The following is a 21847-nucleotide window of genomic DNA, read 5'->3' on the forward strand; positions in this document are numbered from 1 at the left end:
GTTTATTTAAAAAACAACAAGATTTTTTGTTAGATTTCTATGATATATCGTGTGAAAATGAAGTTTTGATAAAAGAAACATAAAACAATCGAATGAAATGTTATTAGTTGCAGAGAATGTAGGTTAGACCTTTAGTTCAACGGTTTGTTTATGTTAGGCTAAAGGCTTACCGTCTATTGCACCCTTAGAGACGATGGCCATATTTTGTTTTTTGGTAACTTTTTAAGTGGTTTATTTATAACTATAATTTAATGGTTTATTATCATTAATAAACTGTGTAGTGTAGAAGTGCACAACCAGGTGATGTCACAATTTGAGTAGCTGCTGGGGTCTAGTACGCAAACGCATCCTGTGGTTGTGCACTAGACTCAAAAAAAGTGGATGTTTCAGACTTGTATGACATAATGTCCGAACAAACAATGTTATAGGCCTAGACTAGTTGTGGAAGTGACAAATTTTATAGAAAAATACAGTATCATACAACGTAATTATTCACTTTCTTTCAAGTGTTTTTCTTTAATCTTGGCTTCATACTGAACAGGCTATATAGTCTACTGTATATATTTACTTTCTAAAAAGTAGATAATGGAAATGAAGCAAAGGAAAAAAAAAAAAGAAATTATCATGGATCCAAACAAGAGGAAAGTCATGAATCAATACAGGAAGATCAAAAGAAAAGAAAATTTAACCAATCTAGAAAAAGATGGCTTCAAAAACAAAGCTTTTGGCGAAACAAGGACAGAAAAGCAACCTCATAAAAAGTCAACAAACAATATTTTGGTTGCTTATCACAAAATTCAGAAGAGAAAGGAAGAGGGCGACAAACTTCAACAAAACCGTGAAGAACAGAAAAAGATAAAACTTAAAAAAAGAAAACAAAGAAGAGATGTTCATCGTAAACTTAAAGCACGAACACCTAAAGGACAACCAATTATGAAAAATCAAATGGATGTTTTATTAGGGAAAATTCAAGATAAAAAAGACACATATTGTTTATGAGCACTTTCACTGTAGGCCTTGCATGTTTTGTGAAAGAACGTGAGTGTTTAAAAATAAAACAATTTTACAAACCAACATGATTTTCAGACATTTGTATTGGCAGTGATTTTTTAGTATATATATGCTTAAAAGCTTCCATTTTCCAGTCTTTAATATCACTGCATTATTGTTACTAGCACTTTCATAAGAAAAATGCTTGTGGTGAATATAAGATACATCTAAATATGAATGTTTCAAGACAATGAATATTAGATATGTCTTAATTTCAACAGCATTGTTTGTAGACTTTTGCCATGATACATCAAGTTAACACATTTGCTGCCAGACACAAGTTTAACTTGCTTTAGATGATGAATTATTGTAATGAAACCAGCAACTACGACTTAAATTTGAAGTTAATTGACCAACTAATTAGCATTTCTTGGCATCTGAACATCAAGTCGAACTGGTAATCGGAAAAGTTTGGTTAAAGAGCCAAAACGTTATTGCAACGTATCAAGTGAGGTGAGATTGTCAATAACTATTAAGATATTTATTGTATACAATATTGCCTGATCTGTATCAATAAGGCAATCATGCCACAAGCCTTTTACAACCAAAACATTTTTATTCTGGTTTGACTGCACAAGTAGCAACAGATCTAATAACATATTACTTCAGCTGTATTTTAAATAAATGATAGCTTCACATTAGGTTTTAATATGCTCTATACTTCATCACTATTATCAGTTCTGGCAGTTTGTAAGAACTAATCAACTGCAATAGAAAAGCACCCATACAACAACGTTTTTCTCTAACAGTATGACTAGTATAGCACAATGTTGAAAACATAGTAAACAATTCCAACTTGAAAATATAAAAAGCACTCGATTTTCTTTATATAATTCCCATAGCTTATGATTGTCAATTAAAATTGGGAATATAATCATTAATCATAGGTCACTAGTCACTACCCTTTTATATGGGTTAAGAATGCAAACAAAGCAGTTGAGCCTAAGATACTGCATTAAAATTGGCTACTCAGTGTTTATCGGTGAAATATGAGGTTTTGAGTGTATGAGTATACAGAATAACATGATGAATTAATTCGTTTCCCACACTTTAGAAGCTGTAAAATGTGAAAACTTGCATGCAAACAAAATTAAACAACTAGTGGTTTAAACAAAATTGTTTTTAAAAGAAGTATAACCAGAACAATGAAATCTTGCTAGAAAGAATGGCCACTAGCAATAGATCAAAGAACGTTTGCGTAAAGTGGTATAATAGCAACCCAGAGCCACATAGCCAAACAAAGGTTATGAAAAAGCAGACTAGGTAGCTTGCGTGGGTCAAAACATAACCATTGGCCGTAATCTAGAAGAACTTTCCATCAATTCTAAAATGTGGTTGGGAATGATCATCTGGATTTATAAAGACTGATATGCTTTTGCCTGGATTACTGTCAACCAAACGTCGCATTTTTTCTGCCAAATCAAGCTCTTGCCGAGAATCTGTTCCCAAATCAGTTGCAGCACCACCATTTTCACTAACAAAGTTCATTAATTATAAATCAAAGATAAAAAGTTAATTTTTGAAGCTCATATGTTAGCCGATCACAGTCCTGTGTTATCTCACCCAATCTCATCTTTTCTCAATGACCGAAGTTTTATCTGTTTGTCATGGTATTCCTTGGTTGATTCTCTCGCTGCTTTTACCTGATCAACGGCATTTTGTACATGCTCGGCAGGGTCACTTCGCACCTTTAATGAAACAAATTACAAGCCACTAATGATAAATATTACAATGATCAGTATACGACATTAAAAAGGTTTAAACAGATATCTTTGAACATTATAAAGAGCCAAATAGATGGGGAATTTTTATAAATGTATTTCGTGTACTTTTAATAATTAATTGATGTATGTATCTCACAACATAAATGAACTTACCATCAATACCACTTGACACAATTTTAATACTGTTTCATCATCAAGATGTCCTATCATATTGTATTGTGGGATAAAATAGTTGGGGCAAGAACGGCTTAGCAAACACTGAAGAGTGTCATCAATTAAACCAAGAAAGCATTCAGCGATTGTTTCTTCTGATGCCAAATAGTGCAGTTTGATTCGGTCACAGGCCCATAAGAGAAGACTTCGTAAAATGTATGGTTTCATTACCTGCAAGGCGATTATTTCAGAAGACTAAATTGATATCTTTCCTCGTGAAAACATAACTGAATACAACTGAGGGGATACTGTATTGCCTAGCGTAATAATGCATTACTTGCTGTGTTCACTTTTTGACATAATTGCTGTATTAATATACCTCAACAAGAAATAAACACCTATTGCCTGCTCAAATCTGGATAAAGATTAGCGAGCCCTTGTGGTTATAACGTTTATTAGCCAATATCAGCATTTTGTCATTTTTAATGGGTTTAATGACCTATTTATGTGCACATGTATTTATTCATGATAAATTAATATTTTTGGTATGATGCAACTGATTTCGTTGAAGCGTTTCATGCACATGCTGCTTTGAAAATGTATCCTACAGTTATTACAAACAGTGATCAATCAACGCAAGACACGTCTGCTTACCTTGCTAAATCGACCGAGTGCTCGATTCATGACTGCTTTAAAAGCATAAAAAGTTTTCATAAATGGCAAAGGAATATATCGTTTCAACTGGACCTCACTTCGAGCAAAAGATAATCGCCATTCCATGTCTTTATTACCAACCAAACTACTTGCTGGTACTAAGTGAAATCCAGTGATAACTGCAAAGTATAAACAGTATTGATTATATACAGTATATACTGCTAGACAGAAACTTTTGGAGAATGGCACCCCTTTGGGCTTCTCCAGAATCTGGATAAAACTGAGGACATAAAATCTAACCTTCTTCTTCTGGAATTAGTCCGTCCCAAAAATGATTCTCCGATAACCACCCCATCGCAACTGCAGGCCATCCTCTAAAGGAAATAACTGGGACTAGATCATACATTATACGTGTACCGCCGCTGCTTAAAATAATTGTGGTTGCCACACCATTTTTCTCAGCCTTTTGAATATTTGGTTGTCCACGCTTTGGATTTTGCTGAAATTGTTCTGTTACCTGTATATGGCAATAAATATTTTCGCTTACAAATATGTACTAAAACGAAAAGCTTCACCTACATATCCTGGTGCTGGCTTGCCTCAAACAAATTACTAACCTTACATAGAGCTTCGTGAAACCAATCACAAACTTTTGGAGGTGATAAAAAATGACAAGTTTCAGTGTCCTGTTCTATAGTACAACAACATGACTGCCACCGTGATACAGTTTCATCATCAAATAACCTAGTGACAAATGTTAAACAATTTGTAATATCACTAACAGAAAGCTACAGTTTCTACTTCTTCGGTCGGTGGGCCTGATATGAGAAAATGAAGTACTTGGCGGGCCGGATTCCTGAATCGATACATTAATCGTGTATCGTGGCTGACCGACATTAATCGTGTATCGTGTCCTGAACGTATCCTGAATCGATACATTAATCGTGTATCGTGTCTGACCGAAATTAATCTTGTATCTTGGCCGCAGGCCACATTATCATGTAAGACCGGAAACTGTCTGCGGGCCGTTCAAAATCCCGTCGCGGGCCGGATCCGGCCCGCGGGCTGTATGTTGCCCGACCCTGTTCTAGACCTTTATTGAGAATTCAAGCAACACGGAAAAGGATGACCATAAAACAAGCTTTTTTTAAATTTAAAGTGAAGGTACTAGTGTTGGCTAATGTGTCCAGCACAAATATGTTGAGAGTTGAGACAGAAATTATTTTTGTTCATATGAACACAAATATCATGTATCTTAACATGAATAAACCCTGAATAGATCTTGTATCAGTACCAATTGAAAATATATTATTGATACATTGCTCTACTGCAGTGGTTCCCAACCTTTTTGGTGTCGGGGCCGAATTTCAAACTTCAGAGTACGTATGGAGCCGCAGGAAAACACTCAAGTAATTATAACGAAAATTTTAAAGCATGAAAGCATGTACCAACGAACAGCAACACTAACAAGAAAAATAACACAAATCACACAAATTTTGACCTTTTTTTGACAAGTCAAAAAATAAAAATAATTATTGTAAATAGATTTTTTATATTTTTTGTGAGATTTTCAGGGGCCAATGAGAGCCGCAAGAAGGCTAGCTTGGAGCCGCGGTTGGGAATCACTGCTCTACTGAGTTGGAACATGTGGTAAAAAAATTGTTTGCAACCATCAAGATCTTGATTGAAGTGGCATATTTGTTTTAAAATGCCATGGCTAAGCAGAAAACTAAGATTGCTGCCTGTACATATCAACATCTTCATAAAACCTGTGTCTATAATATTAAAACTAAAGTAACATTAAATCTAAACAAAATAGAACAATTAAATTTAAACTTTAAATCAAATTAACATAAGATATTACATGAAAAGATAAAATGTTCTACTGCAAAAATAAAATGTGAAATATTTGTTAAAAGTCGCTATTCGCTTACTTCAAACTTAGCCATGAATGGCAGGGGATGGAGTGTCGCATATCAAGCGCAACTGGTTGGTTTCGATCATGCAGTTTAAGCACAGGAACAAACAAGGTGTAATCCAAGTCAAAGTCATTACCCCTGTTAAAAGCATATTATGTGAAATGTGAATATTCCAAGTTTGACCGGATTGGGATCCAAAGCTATACAAACATTCAGATTGCAACACATATTTTATAGAGCTGGGTGTGAGTTACCTACTGGTATAATCATATACTTGCTTGCAAACAACATTGTGTCATTTCATAAATATTGTCAACATATCGTGTCTACAGATATTTTTCGAACACAATATCAATATATGTTCAGTTTACATATTGTGTTTTTAATCAAAATATCATACTTAGTGTTGTAAGTAGGGTTGCAAGTTTGTATTGTTACTTTAACCAACACTCATCTAAAGTAAGTAATGCAGCTTGATGTTGCTTGGTTATGAGACAATATAGATGGCATGTAAAAAGTTACATTTAGTAATTTAGGGTTAAAACATGGCTTGATTGGGGTTTGATTTACGATAGGGGCTAGTAAATAATTAAGCTAAGCTAATGTTGAACCAAAAAAAACATATATATATGCATCTGCAGATTTTTCAGGTAAGTAGATACAGACTAAAACAAAAGCATGACATTGGAACATTTAATCCATGCATGCATGATACATGACGTGACCTACCCTATTTTCTTCATTGTTAACCACCCTTGAATGTAATCCACACACTAAATGATACTAAAAAATTAATGTAAACCACCATTAAGCATAAGTGCCCGATAATCAGCATCAAATGATGTTAAAAAATTAATGTAAACTGTTGCTTACAACCCAGGAAATAAGACAATTAAAATTACTATCTGAAAAGACATTGGGGACTGGTTTTACTGCAACAAAAATAATGTTTGGAAAAAAGGCAAATTTACAACTGTTTGAAGGTTACCGTCTAAAAATTGAACAGCAAGATTGTTCTTCTATAATCCTGACCGTCGATACCGATAGTTCCCAATGAACAGAATTGGTGAAAAAGTATGAAATCATGTAATATTTTTATACTATATTTGTATACTTAACTTTATCAGTTAAACCCAACGCCACTAAACAAATGATCAATTCTGTTGCAAGTCTCATGGACATGTTTCATTGTTGACTACATCAATTTTTTTTATATTGCATACTGATTGTTCACTAGATCAACTTAAATCTAGCAACTTGGTTCTGGTATTCCTCAGTACCGAAACCAGTAACTAACTGATATTACCTGGACATATTTCCAATTCCATCAACTTCAATGTCTAAAGTACCATCCCTGGCACCACCAGAAAGAAGAAGATATTCATTGGCTGCTGGAAGTTTACCATCCAACTTCTGCACATCACCTGCATAAAATTTAACAATAGCAAAACAACTTCAAGGTTTTGAAAAACATGTAACAAAAATAGAACGTAAGACAAGTTATATTTATATCATTATTTATTTGTATGTAACTGCCGACTCTATTTCCAACATTTTGCTTTAAAACCAACACAAGCGACAAACCTAATATGTTAAAAATGTGCTCTTTCATAGTGTGGACTTCCAATGCCATCTGATCATCAAATTCATGGCGGTCAAAATCATCAAAAATATTGATTAGACTTTGTACTCTATCGAGGCTGCAGCCAGACCTGTTTAAACCAAAACCCATAAATAATATCAGATTGCTAAGCATTGTTAGCATGTTTCAATCACGTACCACTAGAACTAATCCCAGAGCCAAGTAGAAAAAATGGTATGTAAGATAGAAAATAGAGAGTAACTCTATGAACATAGACATGGATAACAAAGGAAAACCTAAATTATTGTCGAAATAAACCGAAATGCAACATAATGAAATGAGAAAAAAATGTGAATATGATACAAACATGAAAACAAAAAATTGAGCCAATATCAAGACCAGCTGTACAAATCAACAGCCTAGTTTCTTGGTTTTGATCCAATCTTAATACACAACTCCATTTTGAATGTCTCAATCAATATTACACGGTATTATAATATAAAAAAGCTCCAATTTTTCTATCGTACTTAAAATGTGAATTAGTATTTTCATCATTAAATTCTGTTATAAGCAAAAATGAATTTAAATTAAAATATCGTTAAAGACAACACATATTTATAATCCATGTATTTATATAGAGTGATGTATGCAGTATGACTAAATGACACTAAAAAGCAGCAGGACATGAAGGCATTATACCTAAAATCAATCTTCTCAAACTCAACTTCTTCTGACATATTCTTTTTTCAAGAAATACACAATGAATATCAAATTACGACTTCACAAGCACGCCTTTGTTGAAATCTTTCTATTTATTTAGAAATGCATATTATTGAGTTTGTCGTACAACCTACATAATTAACCTACACATGAGGTCAAACTGCAGTGAAATACATAAAAAAGTTTAAGCCTACTGGATATACACAATAAAAAAGAAATTTTACCTACTTCACCTTTAGGTGACAACCGCTATTGCTACTACATCATTTTTATCATATTTATTTTATTATTTTTTGTCAGATTTATTAATATGTCATATTATTTGTTATATACAATATTTTTATCATAATGAATAACATAATTGGTAACACAAAATGAAAGAGACTTCAATTCAAGGTTACACAAATAAAAAACAACAGTATAAAAAAATTGTAAATAAAACAATTTGATATTCCTATGAATCTGAATTTACCAACTTTGGTTTTAGCATTTAATCACAATCCATAGTGGAGAGTGTAGCAGCTACACGTACATGATTCATCACTGTGCACGACAAACTTTTTTGGGTATAGTATAAGTGCACAACCACAGAATGCCTTTCCATACTAGACCCCAGCTACTCAAAATGTGACGTCCTCTGGTTGTGCACTTCTGCATTAAACCTCTCAATTCTTTGTTTTATTATAAACAGGCATTCAAACAACCAGTATTTCTCTGTTATTAATTATAAGTCGACATGATGAGTAAAATATTCGGCGTGCATTTTGATGAATCTCGTACATGCAGGTGCACATTTTATTGGAAAGTGTGACAACTGCACATTAGTGCTTCATCAATGTGAACGCCAACATTTTGTATCTTCATTCCAAGTTAAAATTAAACTAACAAGATAAAACTGATTGTTCGAATGCTAATTTGTAATAAAACAATAAATTGAGGCTTCAATGCGCTCTGTCATGCCAAAGTTGTGTCATTGCATACCGTTATGCCAAAGTTTGTATCTTTTCACATATGATTTTTTGTTGAAAACTGTCATATTTTCAAGTCGGGTAAACAAAGATGAACTCTTCTAACACAGGTTTCATTACAAAATCAACTCAGGCTCACAAGCAGCTCCTTACTCTCTTTCTTCTTTGTCAATCAGGGGATGAAATGGTTCTTTTCTTACTGTTTCCACTTTACCATGTAATGGTTTATAACGTGATGGCGTGCACCGAAGCCTCAATTCTTTGTTTATTCATTATGAATTGGAGTTCAAATAACCAGCTTTTCTTTTTTGTTTATTATAAATCGCCGTGAAGATAAAAAGTGGGTCTAGTTACAACTGCACAACTACAGGATTTGTAAACTAGACCCCAGTTACTCAAATTGTGACGCCATCTGGTGCAGCATGCACTAGAATACTAAACCCCACAATTGCAGGCATAGTTGACTACTTTAGTTTGTTGGTCAGTTCATGGCGATGGCAGATGAAGACTGATGAGTAGGGCAACCAAAAGTCAATATGGTCAATTTTTTTTAACCTGCCCAGAATGCTATCAAACAAGCACAAAACAAATTTCAGCTTTGTACGACGTGTGGTATAGAAGTTATTAGGTCAAATAAAGTCAAAATGTTACGTTAGGTCAAAATACGGTCAAATTGTTTCTTTAGGTCTTTTTTTTAGGTCAAAATCTATTAAACTTGTAATTTTGTAACCATTTTGTAATATTATTCTTCCGTTTTTCTCTTTTCTTGTACCGCAAACAATTCCAGTGCCGCAAATTTTACTTAGAACCAAAGCCACAAAGAGAGGGAAGGCTTTTCAGCGCGTTTGGTGACGTCACGATGTGACGGCATTGCATTTGAAAGTGCAAGTTGTCAATCTTAACACGCAGAAGCGAAAAAAAGTCAACACTAGAAAAGCATTTTGTCATTTTTAAATGCAGCTTTAGATTAGAAAGTTGCTGTAAAGTAGACAGTGTAGAGACTATCAGTATAGCGTTTTTCAAAATGAGGTCAAAATTTAAACGTTTTAGGTCAAAATAAGGTCAAAATTTAAACTTTTTAGGTCAAAATGAGGTCAAAGTTTGCAAATTTTAAGGTCAAAATTTAAACTTTTTAGGTCAAAAAACTGGTTGCCCTACTGATGAGTGATGAGTGATGACTGCTGGTTATACAGCGACCAACCTAGTGGATCTTTTGCACCAAATAGAACGAACTGCAAAAGAAAAATTTCATCAGGGCTAAATTATCGGTCTTTATGTAAATTTGTATTTAATAAAAAACTTTTCATAAATTTTTGAACCTAAAATTTTAATATTTATTCCAAAGATATTGCACACGTGTTTCTTAAAGAAATATCGACTACACCAGGACAGTACCAACTAATAATCTCATCACTTATAATAAACTATTTTTTTTCTTTAATACTGATTAGTGATTAATAATAAACTGAGCTACCACTTTAATCTATTTAAAACTTTTAAAATAAATTAAAAAGTAATGTTACTGTACTAAACAATTAACTTTCTCCAGTGACAAACACGGTGGCGCACTTTCTTGGTTTATTTATTGTTGCTAAGCAACAAAGGAAAAGCACTAATGATATTTTAGTCAAGTGGTTGAGAGAGTTTTCAGGCAGTCCGAATGAAAGCAGAGTTAAACAATAAATAGAAATATTTGATCTTGGGATTCAGTCATTCGAAAAACCCTTTATTGCAGTAAAAGTTTTCGTGACTGGTAATAACGGCTTCACTTGCGATATGGTAAGTTATGAATAAGAGTATAGAGCTAATGCTGGACTAATCTGCTTATATGGATTCCCGTATTTAGGGTATTGGACCCGGTTAAGCTAGGTAGAGGCTATTGTGGAGTGTAGACAGTATTGCAGTTACCTTGTATCTTTATTTTATGCTCCGTAATTTTATTAAAAGAAGATGCATTCATTTAAAACTATGCTTTCAAAATAATGGGCCAATGCTAACCAACAACCAATGTCTATTGGCTCTAGCCTAAACGCCTTTTTGACCAAATTCTGAAATTTGAAATAAGTTTTGAGTCTATACGCCATTTTATCTCAAGTGGGAAAAAATTGCAATCCTTTTGCGTGAGATTTAATCTTGCGGTTTCGGTTGTCAACTACATAGTATCAGTTTTTCTCTATAACGAGTTAAACGTATTGAATCTGAAAGCAACATTCTAACATTACTGATACTCTACAATTTTTAATGATAATTAATACTCACAAACAGCGTTTAAAATAAACTTCTAACATATTCTAATAGAGACTGGCTGTTTCACCGTAAATAGGTCATGCAGCCTATTAAAGATAGGTGGTTAGGTTCTAAGGAGAATGGGTAGGCTATGCAAAAAGTTGATTTTAGCTATTGTAGGTTTTATTGTAGTTAAAGTTAGGTTAGATTACTATCCTGTAACACTTAAGTTAGGTTAACAAGAATCTGTGAAAAATAGTTTTGAATGCACAATTTTTTTTCGGTGAAATGGCATCAGCCATTCTAATATAGGCTTGGTAGCAGAGTGGCTAGAGCACCGCAACACTGGGCTCGTAATGATGTGGCCGGTGTTTGCTACCCAGTGGTGCTATGATTGTAATGTACTTAGCCAAGATGTTAAAGATGCTTGCTCTTGTTTATTGGTTCTGATAAGACATTTCCAAATTTGGGCAAGACAACATAAATAAAAGTTTTTTAAAAAAAGTAGTAAAATGTGTGTATTTATTGAAACTTGCACAAAGATTAGCTCAATAACCAGGGCTCGAGCAATGAGAAATCATTGTCAAGTTTAAGTCATGCATACTGCATATAGAAATCATACATATTGCATCCAAAAATCACACATAATGCCTGTCAAATGAAAAATAATTCCAAAAAAACTCTTTTGACTTAAACATTTTATCCCCACTATTATCACAGCATTATTAAATTGGACATTTTGCGTGACAATTTTCTTACTGCTACTAGTGATCCTGTTATAATAAAACATTTTGATATCTATTAAAATAATAACTTTTATGAATAATATTGACACTTATGATAAGAATCCAATATTTTTGTAGCCTGGAAGCCGAATTGCATCAGTGTCTTCTTCTGGAAGTGTTGGATCTCGATATTCTCGAAGATATCGAACAAAATCTAAGCAATCAAATGTTGATGAAACCTTGTTTGCAAGTTCATCAAAAGTATGGATTTTATTAACCTGACAAATAATAGTATATTATCATGGCATCTTTGTCTCTGTACATTTTAAAAAATAATGTGTTTTATTATTAACAACGTTACTCTTTGACTCTGTAGTGATGTGCATTTGCTAGAAATGTTAACTATTTAATATGGAAATGTTGTGCTGTTATTTATGTATAAATACCACTAAATATAATGCTTATGAAACAGATAATACTGGTACACAGAGTAGTATTATATATATTGATAATGAAGTTCTTTAATAAAGCTTATTTTGGTACATTATATATCTATGATCAATTGATAGATGTTCAGCTGAATTATTTGTATTTAATTTGCAATTTCTCTGACAGCCAAAGGTGATGGAACAAACTCCTGAAAGAACTCAGCCTGCACCCAGGAGAAATGGGATGCGATCGAAAGTACACAAGCCTGAAACAATTCAAGTTATAACCAAGGATCTTATTCGTAATGTTGTGTGAGTAAACTTTAATATATAAATGAAATCACAAACCAGAGTTTTAAAAGTGTTTTTTTCTCTGTATGCAAGCACCTTGTTTATCTATATCACTTGTGTATAGGGTGCCCGGTAATGATCCTTCAGGATTAACAGTGGTCTTGAACACCAGCAGATTTTCTAGAATAAAAGGTGCTTCCAGAGTTAAAACCAAAGAAGAGATTCAATTGGAATATGAAATATCTAAGTTGGAAAAAGATCAAGCAATGGTAAGTTTTATATTAACCAAATCCAAGTGAAACTTTTTAATAGCCAAAAATTGCATCACTATTTGAATAAGAGTCGAATATTAAATAAAAATTGCACATTATGAACAGTGACACAACCAAGCAAGTTCGAAAGGCATAGTTGGCATAATATAATTAATATAATAATATAATATAAAGGCATAATTTTTTCGTTTTAAAGAGGATGGACAAACCAATGTGTGTACTTGTGTTTAATCTCCTAGCGAACCTGCGTTCAGACTGCATTCTAACTAATAGCAAATACGAAACACTTTGGTAGCAAATATTTTCACTGTCATCAATTGTACTTCACAAAAGATATTAAAATAGAAATTATTAGTTTTTACAGTTTTTGCCTTAGAAAACTGTTAAGTAATAGAGCTATTATCATTTGTGGTACTGACTCGGAGGTAAAATGCCACAAAATTTCAGTGCGAATTACGTTACTGACATTCCTTATGAATTTATGTTGTCTGAACCATGTTAACCAAGTTTTATAGTAAAATAAAAACCTGACTGATGCCATTTCGCAGTACACCTGAAGAAGCAAGCTTATGCTTGCGAAAGCTCATGTAGAAAAATATAAATATAGTTAATCTTCAGTGTGCCAAACTATATCCTATTTTTTATTTTAAATTTATGTAGCATACAACTCATGTAAAGCTTTCTCATGTCATGTAACTAGATTTAGAACTTTGAGATGAAGGGTCAATGTAGCATTTATGGTGTGCAAAATTACGTTAATTGCATGGACACTCTGCACCATATGATATATGTGTCAATTGTAGTTTTGTAGCAATTGTTATTGAATTTACTATTTTATTATTCTTACACAAGTGTATATTTAGTAGACGAGTTTTTAACTATTAGAACAATTACCATAGATTCATGAAACCTTTTTCAGTGATGTGCTTTGAAGCGCAATTCTCCACATGAACTTACAATTAACTGTAACGTCATCAGTAACCGCAATAAATTTGCCCTTTCCAATTTTTTTCTGCTGCTCCAATTATCCAGAGGTTTAACTCAATTTTTGTGTGAAAAAGATCATATTTTAGCACAACAAGAACGCTGTGATCTTTAGATCGTGCTGCATTTCATGTTGCTGTGAATAAAATAATTTTTCAAACTAGGCAGTGTGTCTTGGGTAAAATCAGTCTGATTTACTAAACTCAATCCCTAATGTTCAGACTTCTCTCGTATATCGATTTATTAATCATCAAAATGGAGACTACCTGTTGTTGCCATAACCCAGTACTTAAGTGACCTTGAAGCATTGAGCTTCGCTGCGTAAAATTGTAAATAACTCGTATATGGGCTGCAGGTTGGCCATAGCTGCTTTAGAGTTTTATGGTAGTTTAATAATTTTGATTGTGAACATACATGAAACCATAATTCAGCTGCATACTGTCAAATTTATGCTGGCATTACTGGGATATTTGTAGGAAGCTGCACAGAAGAGAAAAGAAGAAATGAAGCAAAGAGAATTGCAGAGGAAACAAAATGAAAAACTAAATGACCTGGAGATTGAAGCGAAGCAAAAAGCTGAATATTTACTTGAAAATGCCAATGCCCAGCGCTTGGAACAAGAGGATGAAGTGAAACATCTAAACGAGGTCTGTGATAAAATAGAAACAAAACATCGATTCTTTCTTATTGTTTGGACAATTATTTTAGCAATTCTTTGTAATTTTTGTTACTAAATTCTAATACCTATTGGTAAACTAAATTGCGTATTTTTTCAGCTTATTTTGAATGCCAAATGTCATGCTATTCGTGATGCGCAAATTTTGGAAAAGAAATCAATAAATTCTGAACTGGAAGTTGAGGAAAAACGCTTGGACACGATGATGGAAATTGACCGGATCAATGCAATTAAAGGTCAAGAAGAGATCGAAGACTTACGAAAGCAACAAAGATATGCGTAAGAAACTATAAACATTTTGCTGCCTATGTTTGATTAAAGTATGTTGCTGCGTTAACTGGTGATATATATTCAGATAACACGGAAGGCATTAAGATAGTCAAATGTTACATCCGTTACATATAACTGCAAATCTAATTTGAATCTTCAAAATGCAGTGGGGCAGTACAGATCATGAGACAGATTGAGCAGAACTCTCAGGATCGGATGTTGGAGCAAGAAAAGAAGGATCAAGAATCACAGCAAATGCTCAAATATCTTGAGAAGCTGCAAATGGAAGACCTGAAGTAAGTCCTATCCAAGCTAATTGTACTGTTTTGTACACGTTTCTTTACACTATTTCAAAACCCTGTTTTGAAAATTTTTTGCCTTCTCTTAGTAAACCTGATGAAGCAAGCTTATGCTGGCAAAAGCTTGTGTCGAGAAACAAAAAGTTAATCCTAAATTACCATGCGATATCCTGCTTTTTGCTGTGTTTTTGGAGGAGATATTTTTGTTAATCATGTCATGTATAAATCCTTGTATATAATTTACAGGGATCTAGAAAGAAAGCATCAAGAGCAAGTGAACATGCAACAGGAAATCGATGTGATCAACCAAGAGCACCAAAGGCAGAAAGAACTACGCATGGAACAAGAAAAACTCGCTGAACAAAAAGTCATTGAGTACATGAAGCAAAAAGCGGTGAGTGGATTTTAAGATTTAAAAACTTACCTTTCCGTGTAATACCACCTAGCTTCTGATTGTAATTCGTGGTTTGGTTCATTTCACATTTGGCGTAAGTATAAAAACTCACATTCCATTGTAACTTTGGTCACATAAGTGTGCTGACAGACAAATATTGTTATTGTTACTACGCGTTAATTAAATACCGTAATGTATGTTTGTTATAGTAAAACTTAAATATCAAACTATATGGATAGGAACGGGAGGCAGAATATGAAGCAGAACAGGAAAGAATTCGAAAAGAAAAGGAAAAAGAAGTTGCTCGTCTGCGTGCGTTACAAGAGAGAGCACGTGATCACCAAGCTGAACAAGATGCCTTGAGGGCAAAAAGAAATCAGGTAGTGCTAAACCATTTTGCTGCATAATTGGATAGGGGTTATGTGTAATCAAAAAAGTATATTAATATTTAATGTTGTAGTTATGATGATTTCGAACTATGCATGTGAAATAACATTCTTTGCATTAGGAACAAGCGGAACGGGAATGGAGACGCAAGGAGCACCTGGAAGCGATGAAGAAAGCACAAACAGATGAGGTAATGAAGAGAGCAAGAACGGAACAAATCCAATCAAAGGAACATTTCATGGCAGTCCAGGCTCAGAGGGAGAGGCTAGAGTTCGAAAGAGTGCTCAAGTTAGTATCTTCGTGTACTCTTTTACCTACATTGGCCAATATCACTAATTCAACGCGCATACTTAAATAAAACTAAGGATTTTTAGGTGTGCAATATCGATGATCATGCCTTTTCAGAAACTTTCAAATTATTTCAACATAAATATTTTCTCTTTTAGGGAGCAGCAGCGATTGCTGGAGAAAGATAAACTGAAAGAAGATACGGCACATAAGAATAGCTTGCTGCATGCTGATGACGTACGCAAGCAGATCGTGGAAAAAGAACAGATCAAGATGAAGGATCGAAAATCATTCTTCGAGGAAGGAATCAAGATGGAAGAGGAAGCAAGGCAGCGCCGTGCAAGACTGGATGATGTAAATATCCACATTTTGACTGCTACTACGTTGATGATGCTGACATCATAAAATACCCAGCCATTTTGCTTATACGTTTGTTTCCAAACTATACCCAGTTAATCCTGGAAAAACAAAGTAATATCTAGTTGAATAAGAGATGCTAACCGTTTACCTCACCTGTGTAGGTTAAGAAGAAGAAGCTTGATGACCTTCGCAAGGCAGGCGTGCCAGCAAAATATTGCGCTGAAGTAGAACGAAGGATCGACGCACCCCAAGGCTTGGCATTTTAAATTGCTTGACTGAAATGTGCTCTTTTGAGAAGGGGGCCATTTTGAATATAAAATGTTTTTCTTCTATTGTCTGTGTCTATTACTTCGTGCTTATTGTAAATCTTGTTTGCATATTTTGTCTTTTTATTGTACTGATGGCATTGTTATATTTTATCACATTTATGGATGGATAAAATATTGGGTTTGGTTTCTTTGCATGTATTTCTAAGACATTTATATAAATATATAAAACATCGGAAACAAAGCTTGGCTCGATCTGTTCCATAAGAATCGGACAGGCAGATGCATACGTCCGCTTGGATAGTGCAGCCACGTGTTACATATATTATATGAATGGCAATATTGGGTGAAATATCTACAGAACAAGTCGGAAAGGTTTCCAGTAGCGTGACTCATGCGTGTGCGTGTCATAATTTCCAATGACTTGACTTTAATCGAAATGAAGTGATTAGACCGCAATAAAATGTCCAAAATGTTTCGACTTGACTCCGATCAAGTTATGACAGATGAGCCTTAGTATAATTGAAACAGATATTTTTATAAAAAATGCAGTTCTCTGAAAGAAAGCATCAATCAGACCCAATTTTGAGGCCTATGACATATGATAACCAATTTAATGCAATGTGTACAGTGTAATGCCAGCAAACGTTTTGGAGTTAGTGCTTGTCTCGTGTCAGAAAAAATGTCTTCATTACAACCCTGGCAAACAAAGGAGTCAGCAGGGCACGCTAAACAGCATAAAACGCGCACCAAAATCGACATGTAGCGCATTTTATTGAGACGGCAATAATTTGGATAAAACATCACAACATATTTGTCTAATCTTGATAATCATAAAATTTTTGAAGATAAACAAATCGAGACATACTAGGAGGTTACTAGATATTTTAACGTCTAATATTCATCTTCTTCATCAACGTCACCCTCTTCTGTTGAATCCTGCCCAACCTCTTCGTAATCCTTCTCCAGAGCAGCCAGATCCTCGCGTGCCTCAGAAAACTCACCTTCCTCCATACCGTCTCCAACATACCTAGAAATAAGCGCAGTTTTACGTGTTCAATAAATAAACAAACTTGTTGCCTAATGGTATCGTTTTGAGTTTCATGTTTCTTTTTTGTTGGACTCACCAGTGCACGAAAGCGCGTTTTGCGTACATCAAGTCGAATTTGTGGTCTAGCCTGGCCCATGCTTCTGCTATAGCAGTGGAATTGCTTAACATGCAAACTGCTCGCTGGACTTTCGCCAAATCACCTCCAGGTACACAACTTGGTGGCTGGTAATTGATTCCCAACTTGAATCCAGTTGGACACCAATCTACAAACTACAAAAACATTTTATTTTATCGATATCTAAAAATGCAATTATGAGGTTGTAAGACTAACGCCTTTATCATTGCTCGGAAGAATGTACTGTAATAAGTTATAGATTTATTCACTTATATACCTGAATTGTACGCTTGGTCTTGATATTAGCGATAGCAGCGTTAACGTCTTTAGGAACGACATCACCGCGGTACAGCAAGCAACAGGCCATGTACTTGCCATGACGTGGATCGCATTTTACCATCTGGTTGGCTGGCTCGAAGCAAGAATTGGTAATTTCAGCAACGGTTAGCTGTTCATGGTAAGCTTTCTCGGCAGATATCAAAGGAGCATAAGTGACCAAGGGAAAGTGGATTCGTGGGTAGGGCACCAAGTTGGTCTGGAACTCGGTCAAGTCAACATTGAGTGCTCCCTGAAAACGGAGCGAAGCGGTAATAGATGAAACCACTTGACTTATCAAACGATTAAGGTTGGTATAAGTCGGTCGTTCAATATTCAAATTTCTGTGGCATATGTCGTAGATGGCTTCATTATCGACCATGAAGGCACAGTCGGAGTGCTCAAGGGTTGTATGGGTTGTTAAAATCGAATTGTATGGCTCAACAACCGCAGTTGAAATCTAACAAATATGAAAAAAACGGTCAACAAAACGCATTTTTTAACAAAGGTATTGAAACAAAGGTATTGCTTTTTAGCACTCACTCTTGGTGCTGGGTATATCGAAAACTCTAACTTTGACTTCTTGCCGTAGTCAACGGAAAGTCTCTCCATAAGAAGGGAAGTAAATCCTGACCCAGTTCCTCCGCCGAAAGAATGGAAGAGAAGAAATCCTTGCAAACCGGTACACTGGTCGGCAAGTTTTCGTATACGATCCAACACGGGATCGATTTGTTCCTTTCCTATATGAAACAAAGATGTCCAAGAATGTATAAGAAATGTAACGTTTAAGAAACCTATGTATTAGTAGGCCTATGCTCGAAGTTCTGAAATCGATAAATGTTTGACCAAAAAATAAGATCGCTTTATAGCCTTACCAACAGTGTAATGTCCCCGAGCGTAATTGTTTGCTGCGTCTTCTTTTCCAGTTATCAACTGTTCAGGATGGAAAAGCTGGCGGTAGGGACCGGTGCGCACCTCATCTATGAAACACGCAAAAAGGTATTGGAGCATCTAACGAAAAGATGAATCTATATATTTTCCAATAAGCAATTTATAGGCTTACCAACAACCGTGGGTTCCAAATCGACGAACACAGCTCGTGGAACATGCTTTCCAGAGCCGGTTTCACTGAAAAAAGTGTTGAAGGAATCGTCTTCTCGTCCAACACTTTTGTCGCTTGGCATTTGGCCATCAGGCTGGATGCCGTGTTCAATGCAGTACAACTCCCAGCAAGAGTTGCCCATTTGTACACCAGCTTGACCAACGTGGAGAGAAATTACTTCGCGCTAAATTAAAAAATCATCAGTTACCAGTTAAGTGTAAACGTTTCAGGTACTGAAAAATATGCTCCACGTTGTTTTTATATTATTATATTAATGCACAAGAACACTTCTTTCAAAAACTTACCATGATGAATAAAGAAGATCAAAAATCGATTCAAGAGCAATAAATTTAGCAAGTAAAAAAGAACCGTCGGTACAGCAACGCTACGCAGCTTTATACCTCTGTTTAAAATAATTAGTAAAAGGTGTAAAATTTAAGTCCTTGCTTAAAACAGCTTGTAACTTGGAAATCATGTAAACAGCTAAAAAACTAAAGCGATCCGCAACCCTCAAGGTTTTTTCTACATGCACCATGTCGATTCTTTTCTAAAGCCTTCGTCGGTTGCAGTCGAGCAGGTCACACCTTGCATCAGTAGTTTTGAAATGAGCGCTAAAACCAGCAAAACCGTTGTTGAATAACGTGAAAAGGAAGGCAACTGCGGAAGTCATTCAGCTGCAACCAAGCTGGCTATAGCCGCGTGACAAAATGCATTTCGTTCAGTTCTGCTGGGCAAAGGTTAATTTCAGTGTGCTCTATCCGCTCGTCAACTACACTTATTCCGTTACGTGTGTTTACATTAACGTTTTTATGTTCTTCATCATGCACATTTGGCGTATAGGCCTATATACACATAAATTGTTCACTAGCAACTGAAAGGATGCTGACTAAAAAGTGGGTGCTGAGTGCTCACGGCGAGCAGTACTTCCAGTGTTTCACAATACGTCATTTTGATACAAACTTTTCGACTATAAACAAATAAATTCTAAGTTTAACTTTCTCCGTTCGGTCTATGTTAACAAACTTGTCTTATTTTAACACTCCTACTGGCCCCACATCCTAATATTGTAAGATCGTTATGCCAAGTCTATGTTGCAAACATCACCACCCATAATTTATTATTTCTATATACAGATAGTTTGATACAGATGCAGATACAGCTCTGTGTACTGAGCTGTCACACTCACAGCAGCATGCACAGACCGCATGTTCAGCAGAAATATCAGCGTTAAAACGTGCTATGTTGTGATGGCCAATGAATAAACCGTTTTGTTCCGATTATCGACTGTCCAGTACGTCGTCACTTCCTCTCCATGCTTTCTGCACACCAGGTTACCATATAGAAGTATACTAATTCTAAAACAGATCTGATTTGGGATATTAGTAAGAGTTCGATCCATCTCCTGTTAATTTTGCGAATTTTCGTGCATATTGCCTCAACGAGACTTGTTTCCGCGAAAACATAGCATAAACAAAACAAATTTCGACAAACTCCAATAGTACGCCGCAAAACTTAAACCATGCCCATTTAAAACGGGCTTTCCTCAAAAAACGTGCTGATTTGTCAGGAAGTAAAAACTTCACACACGCAGAAATCACCAGTTACAAGCCGCCTAGGGGTAAATGGCTGGATCTTTCGCTTGGTTTGGTCTGACGCGTACCACTGAAACGATGTAATAGTTAAGCTTCCTGGTTCAAATTGCATTAACGCGGCACGTGTTCAACGCAATAGGTCTGCTGTACACTCCACATTTTTTCTTAACCTTAACGTTACCACAAATACCGTTTACAAGCCTAAAGCGCTTCATAGTTGGCAACGATAAAACAAAACTCACTATTATAGACTAACTCAGAATCATAACGTGTAGTTTTTAACACTCGACTGAGGAAATTAAATGTACCATTTAGCACTATGCTGCCAAGGTTTCACAGCGTGTATGATAAAAAAAAAAAACGGTACTGTTATAAGCGTTCTTCTATACTGCGCCTAAACCGTTTTGTGTTATATTATATCCCATAGGGCAGTGGTTCCCAACTGGGGGTACTCGTACCCCTTGGGGGTACGAGATTGAACATCAAGGGGTACGAAGATCCTTGAGATATATACGAATTCAGCCATAAAAGCAATTTAATTTAGCAATATATATATGAAAAATTCCATCAGAATTTTTTTGGGGGTACGAAGAATGCTCTGACCTGACAAAGGGGTACGAGCAGCAAAAAAGGTTGGGAACCACTGCCATAGGGCATAGGTGCTTTTATTATTACCAGGTGTAGCTAACAAGTCATCTAAGACAGTATTTGTTAATGGTTTAAGTGCTTTTATTGCATTTTACGCTTTACAACGATTATCACTTCTACTCTAGAAATATAGAGCAATGAAGTTGGGAAAATCGAAAGCCATGCTACTGCTTTCATGAAAGCACTTTTCCAACTTTTAGGGTAAATGATTTAACACCATACTGTTAAAGTCGTCGTGATGAAAAGGTTTTCTTTATCTACTGAAAAATAGTATAAGTAGGCTATTTTATCAATGTTCCAGTCATGTTTGTACTTTGTAACTTTTTTTTGAATGGAAGTAATTATATAGTTTAAATCATTTGCTTACATGTTGACAGATTTCCCAAGT

General features: G+C 35.1%; 3 protein-coding genes across 3 annotated transcripts; 1 reads left to right on the plus strand and 2 right to left on the minus strand.

Annotated features, from left to right (window-relative positions):
• Positions 1–1586: 1586 nt before the first annotated feature.
• LOC143448441 (nucleotidyltransferase MB21D2-like) lies at positions 1587–9284 on the minus strand. The gene is made up of 10 exons (XM_076948201.1): positions 7782–9284; positions 7085–7212; positions 6807–6924; positions 5516–5638; positions 4199–4325; positions 3882–4098; positions 3582–3760; positions 2928–3158; positions 2614–2738; positions 1587–2524 (listed from the first exon to the last, which is right to left on the minus strand). Exons 1-10 carry the CDS (start codon positions 7817–7819, stop codon positions 2353–2355), a joined length of 1458 nt encoding a protein of 485 aa, XP_076804316.1. The 5' UTR covers positions 7820–9284; the 3' UTR covers positions 1587–2352.
• A 1072-nt stretch (positions 9285–10356) lies between these two features.
• Positions 10357–16881, plus strand: LOC143448834 (cilia- and flagella-associated protein 45-like). The gene is made up of 12 exons (XM_076948739.1): positions 10357–10549; positions 11860–11982; positions 12337–12461; positions 12565–12709; positions 14173–14343; positions 14473–14651; positions 14810–14938; positions 15188–15335; positions 15575–15715; positions 15844–16010; positions 16169–16364; positions 16532–16881. Exons 1-12 carry the CDS (start codon positions 10547–10549, stop codon positions 16634–16636), a joined length of 1632 nt encoding a protein of 543 aa, XP_076804854.1. The 5' UTR covers positions 10357–10546; the 3' UTR covers positions 16637–16881.
• A 510-nt stretch (positions 16882–17391) lies between these two features.
• Positions 17392–19685, minus strand: LOC143448835 (tubulin alpha-1C chain-like). Its single transcript, XM_076948740.1, has 7 exons — positions 19525–19685; positions 19181–19403; positions 18993–19097; positions 18661–18857; positions 18080–18577; positions 17764–17957; positions 17392–17666 (listed from the first exon to the last, which is right to left on the minus strand). Exons 1-7 carry the CDS (start codon positions 19525–19527, stop codon positions 17531–17533), a joined length of 1356 nt encoding a protein of 451 aa, XP_076804855.1. The 5' UTR covers positions 19528–19685; the 3' UTR covers positions 17392–17530.
• Between the last annotated feature and the right edge of the window lie 2162 nt (positions 19686–21847).

This window comes from Clavelina lepadiformis, chromosome 3, assembly GCF_947623445.1.
Source record: "Clavelina lepadiformis chromosome 3, kaClaLepa1.1, whole genome shotgun sequence".
Taxonomy (NCBI): domain Eukaryota; kingdom Metazoa; phylum Chordata; class Ascidiacea; order Aplousobranchia; family Clavelinidae; genus Clavelina; species Clavelina lepadiformis.

Coding starts and splice junctions, on each gene's coding strand:
- LOC143448834 (XM_076948739.1), top strand. Junction 12,462..12,564: donor GATCTTATTCGTAATGTTGT/GTGAGTAAACTT, acceptor ACTTGTGTATAG/GGTGCCCGGTAATGATCCTT. Junction 12,710..14,172: donor TGGAAAAAGATCAAGCAATG/GTAAGTTTTATA, acceptor GGATATTTGTAG/GAAGCTGCACAGAAGAGAAA.
- LOC143448835 (XM_076948740.1), bottom strand. Junction 19,098..19,180: donor TTTGGAACCCACGGTTGTTG/GTAAGCCTATAA, acceptor CGTGTTTCATAG/ATGAGGTGCGCACCGGTCCC. Junction 18,578..18,660: donor CGATATACCCAGCACCAAGA/GTGAGTGCTAAA, acceptor CATATTTGTTAG/ATTTCAACTGCGGTTGTTGA.
- LOC143448441 (XM_076948201.1), bottom strand. CDS start 7,819: ATGTCAGAAGAAGTTGAGTTTGAGAAGATTGATTTTAG. Junction 7,213..7,781: donor TTTGAGAAGATTGATTTTAG/GTATAATGCCTT, acceptor TGGTTTAAACAG/GTCTGGCTGCAGCCTCGATA. Junction 3,159..3,581: donor CACTCGGTCGATTTAGCAAG/GTAAGCAGACGT, acceptor ATCGCCTTGCAG/GTAATGAAACCATACATTTT.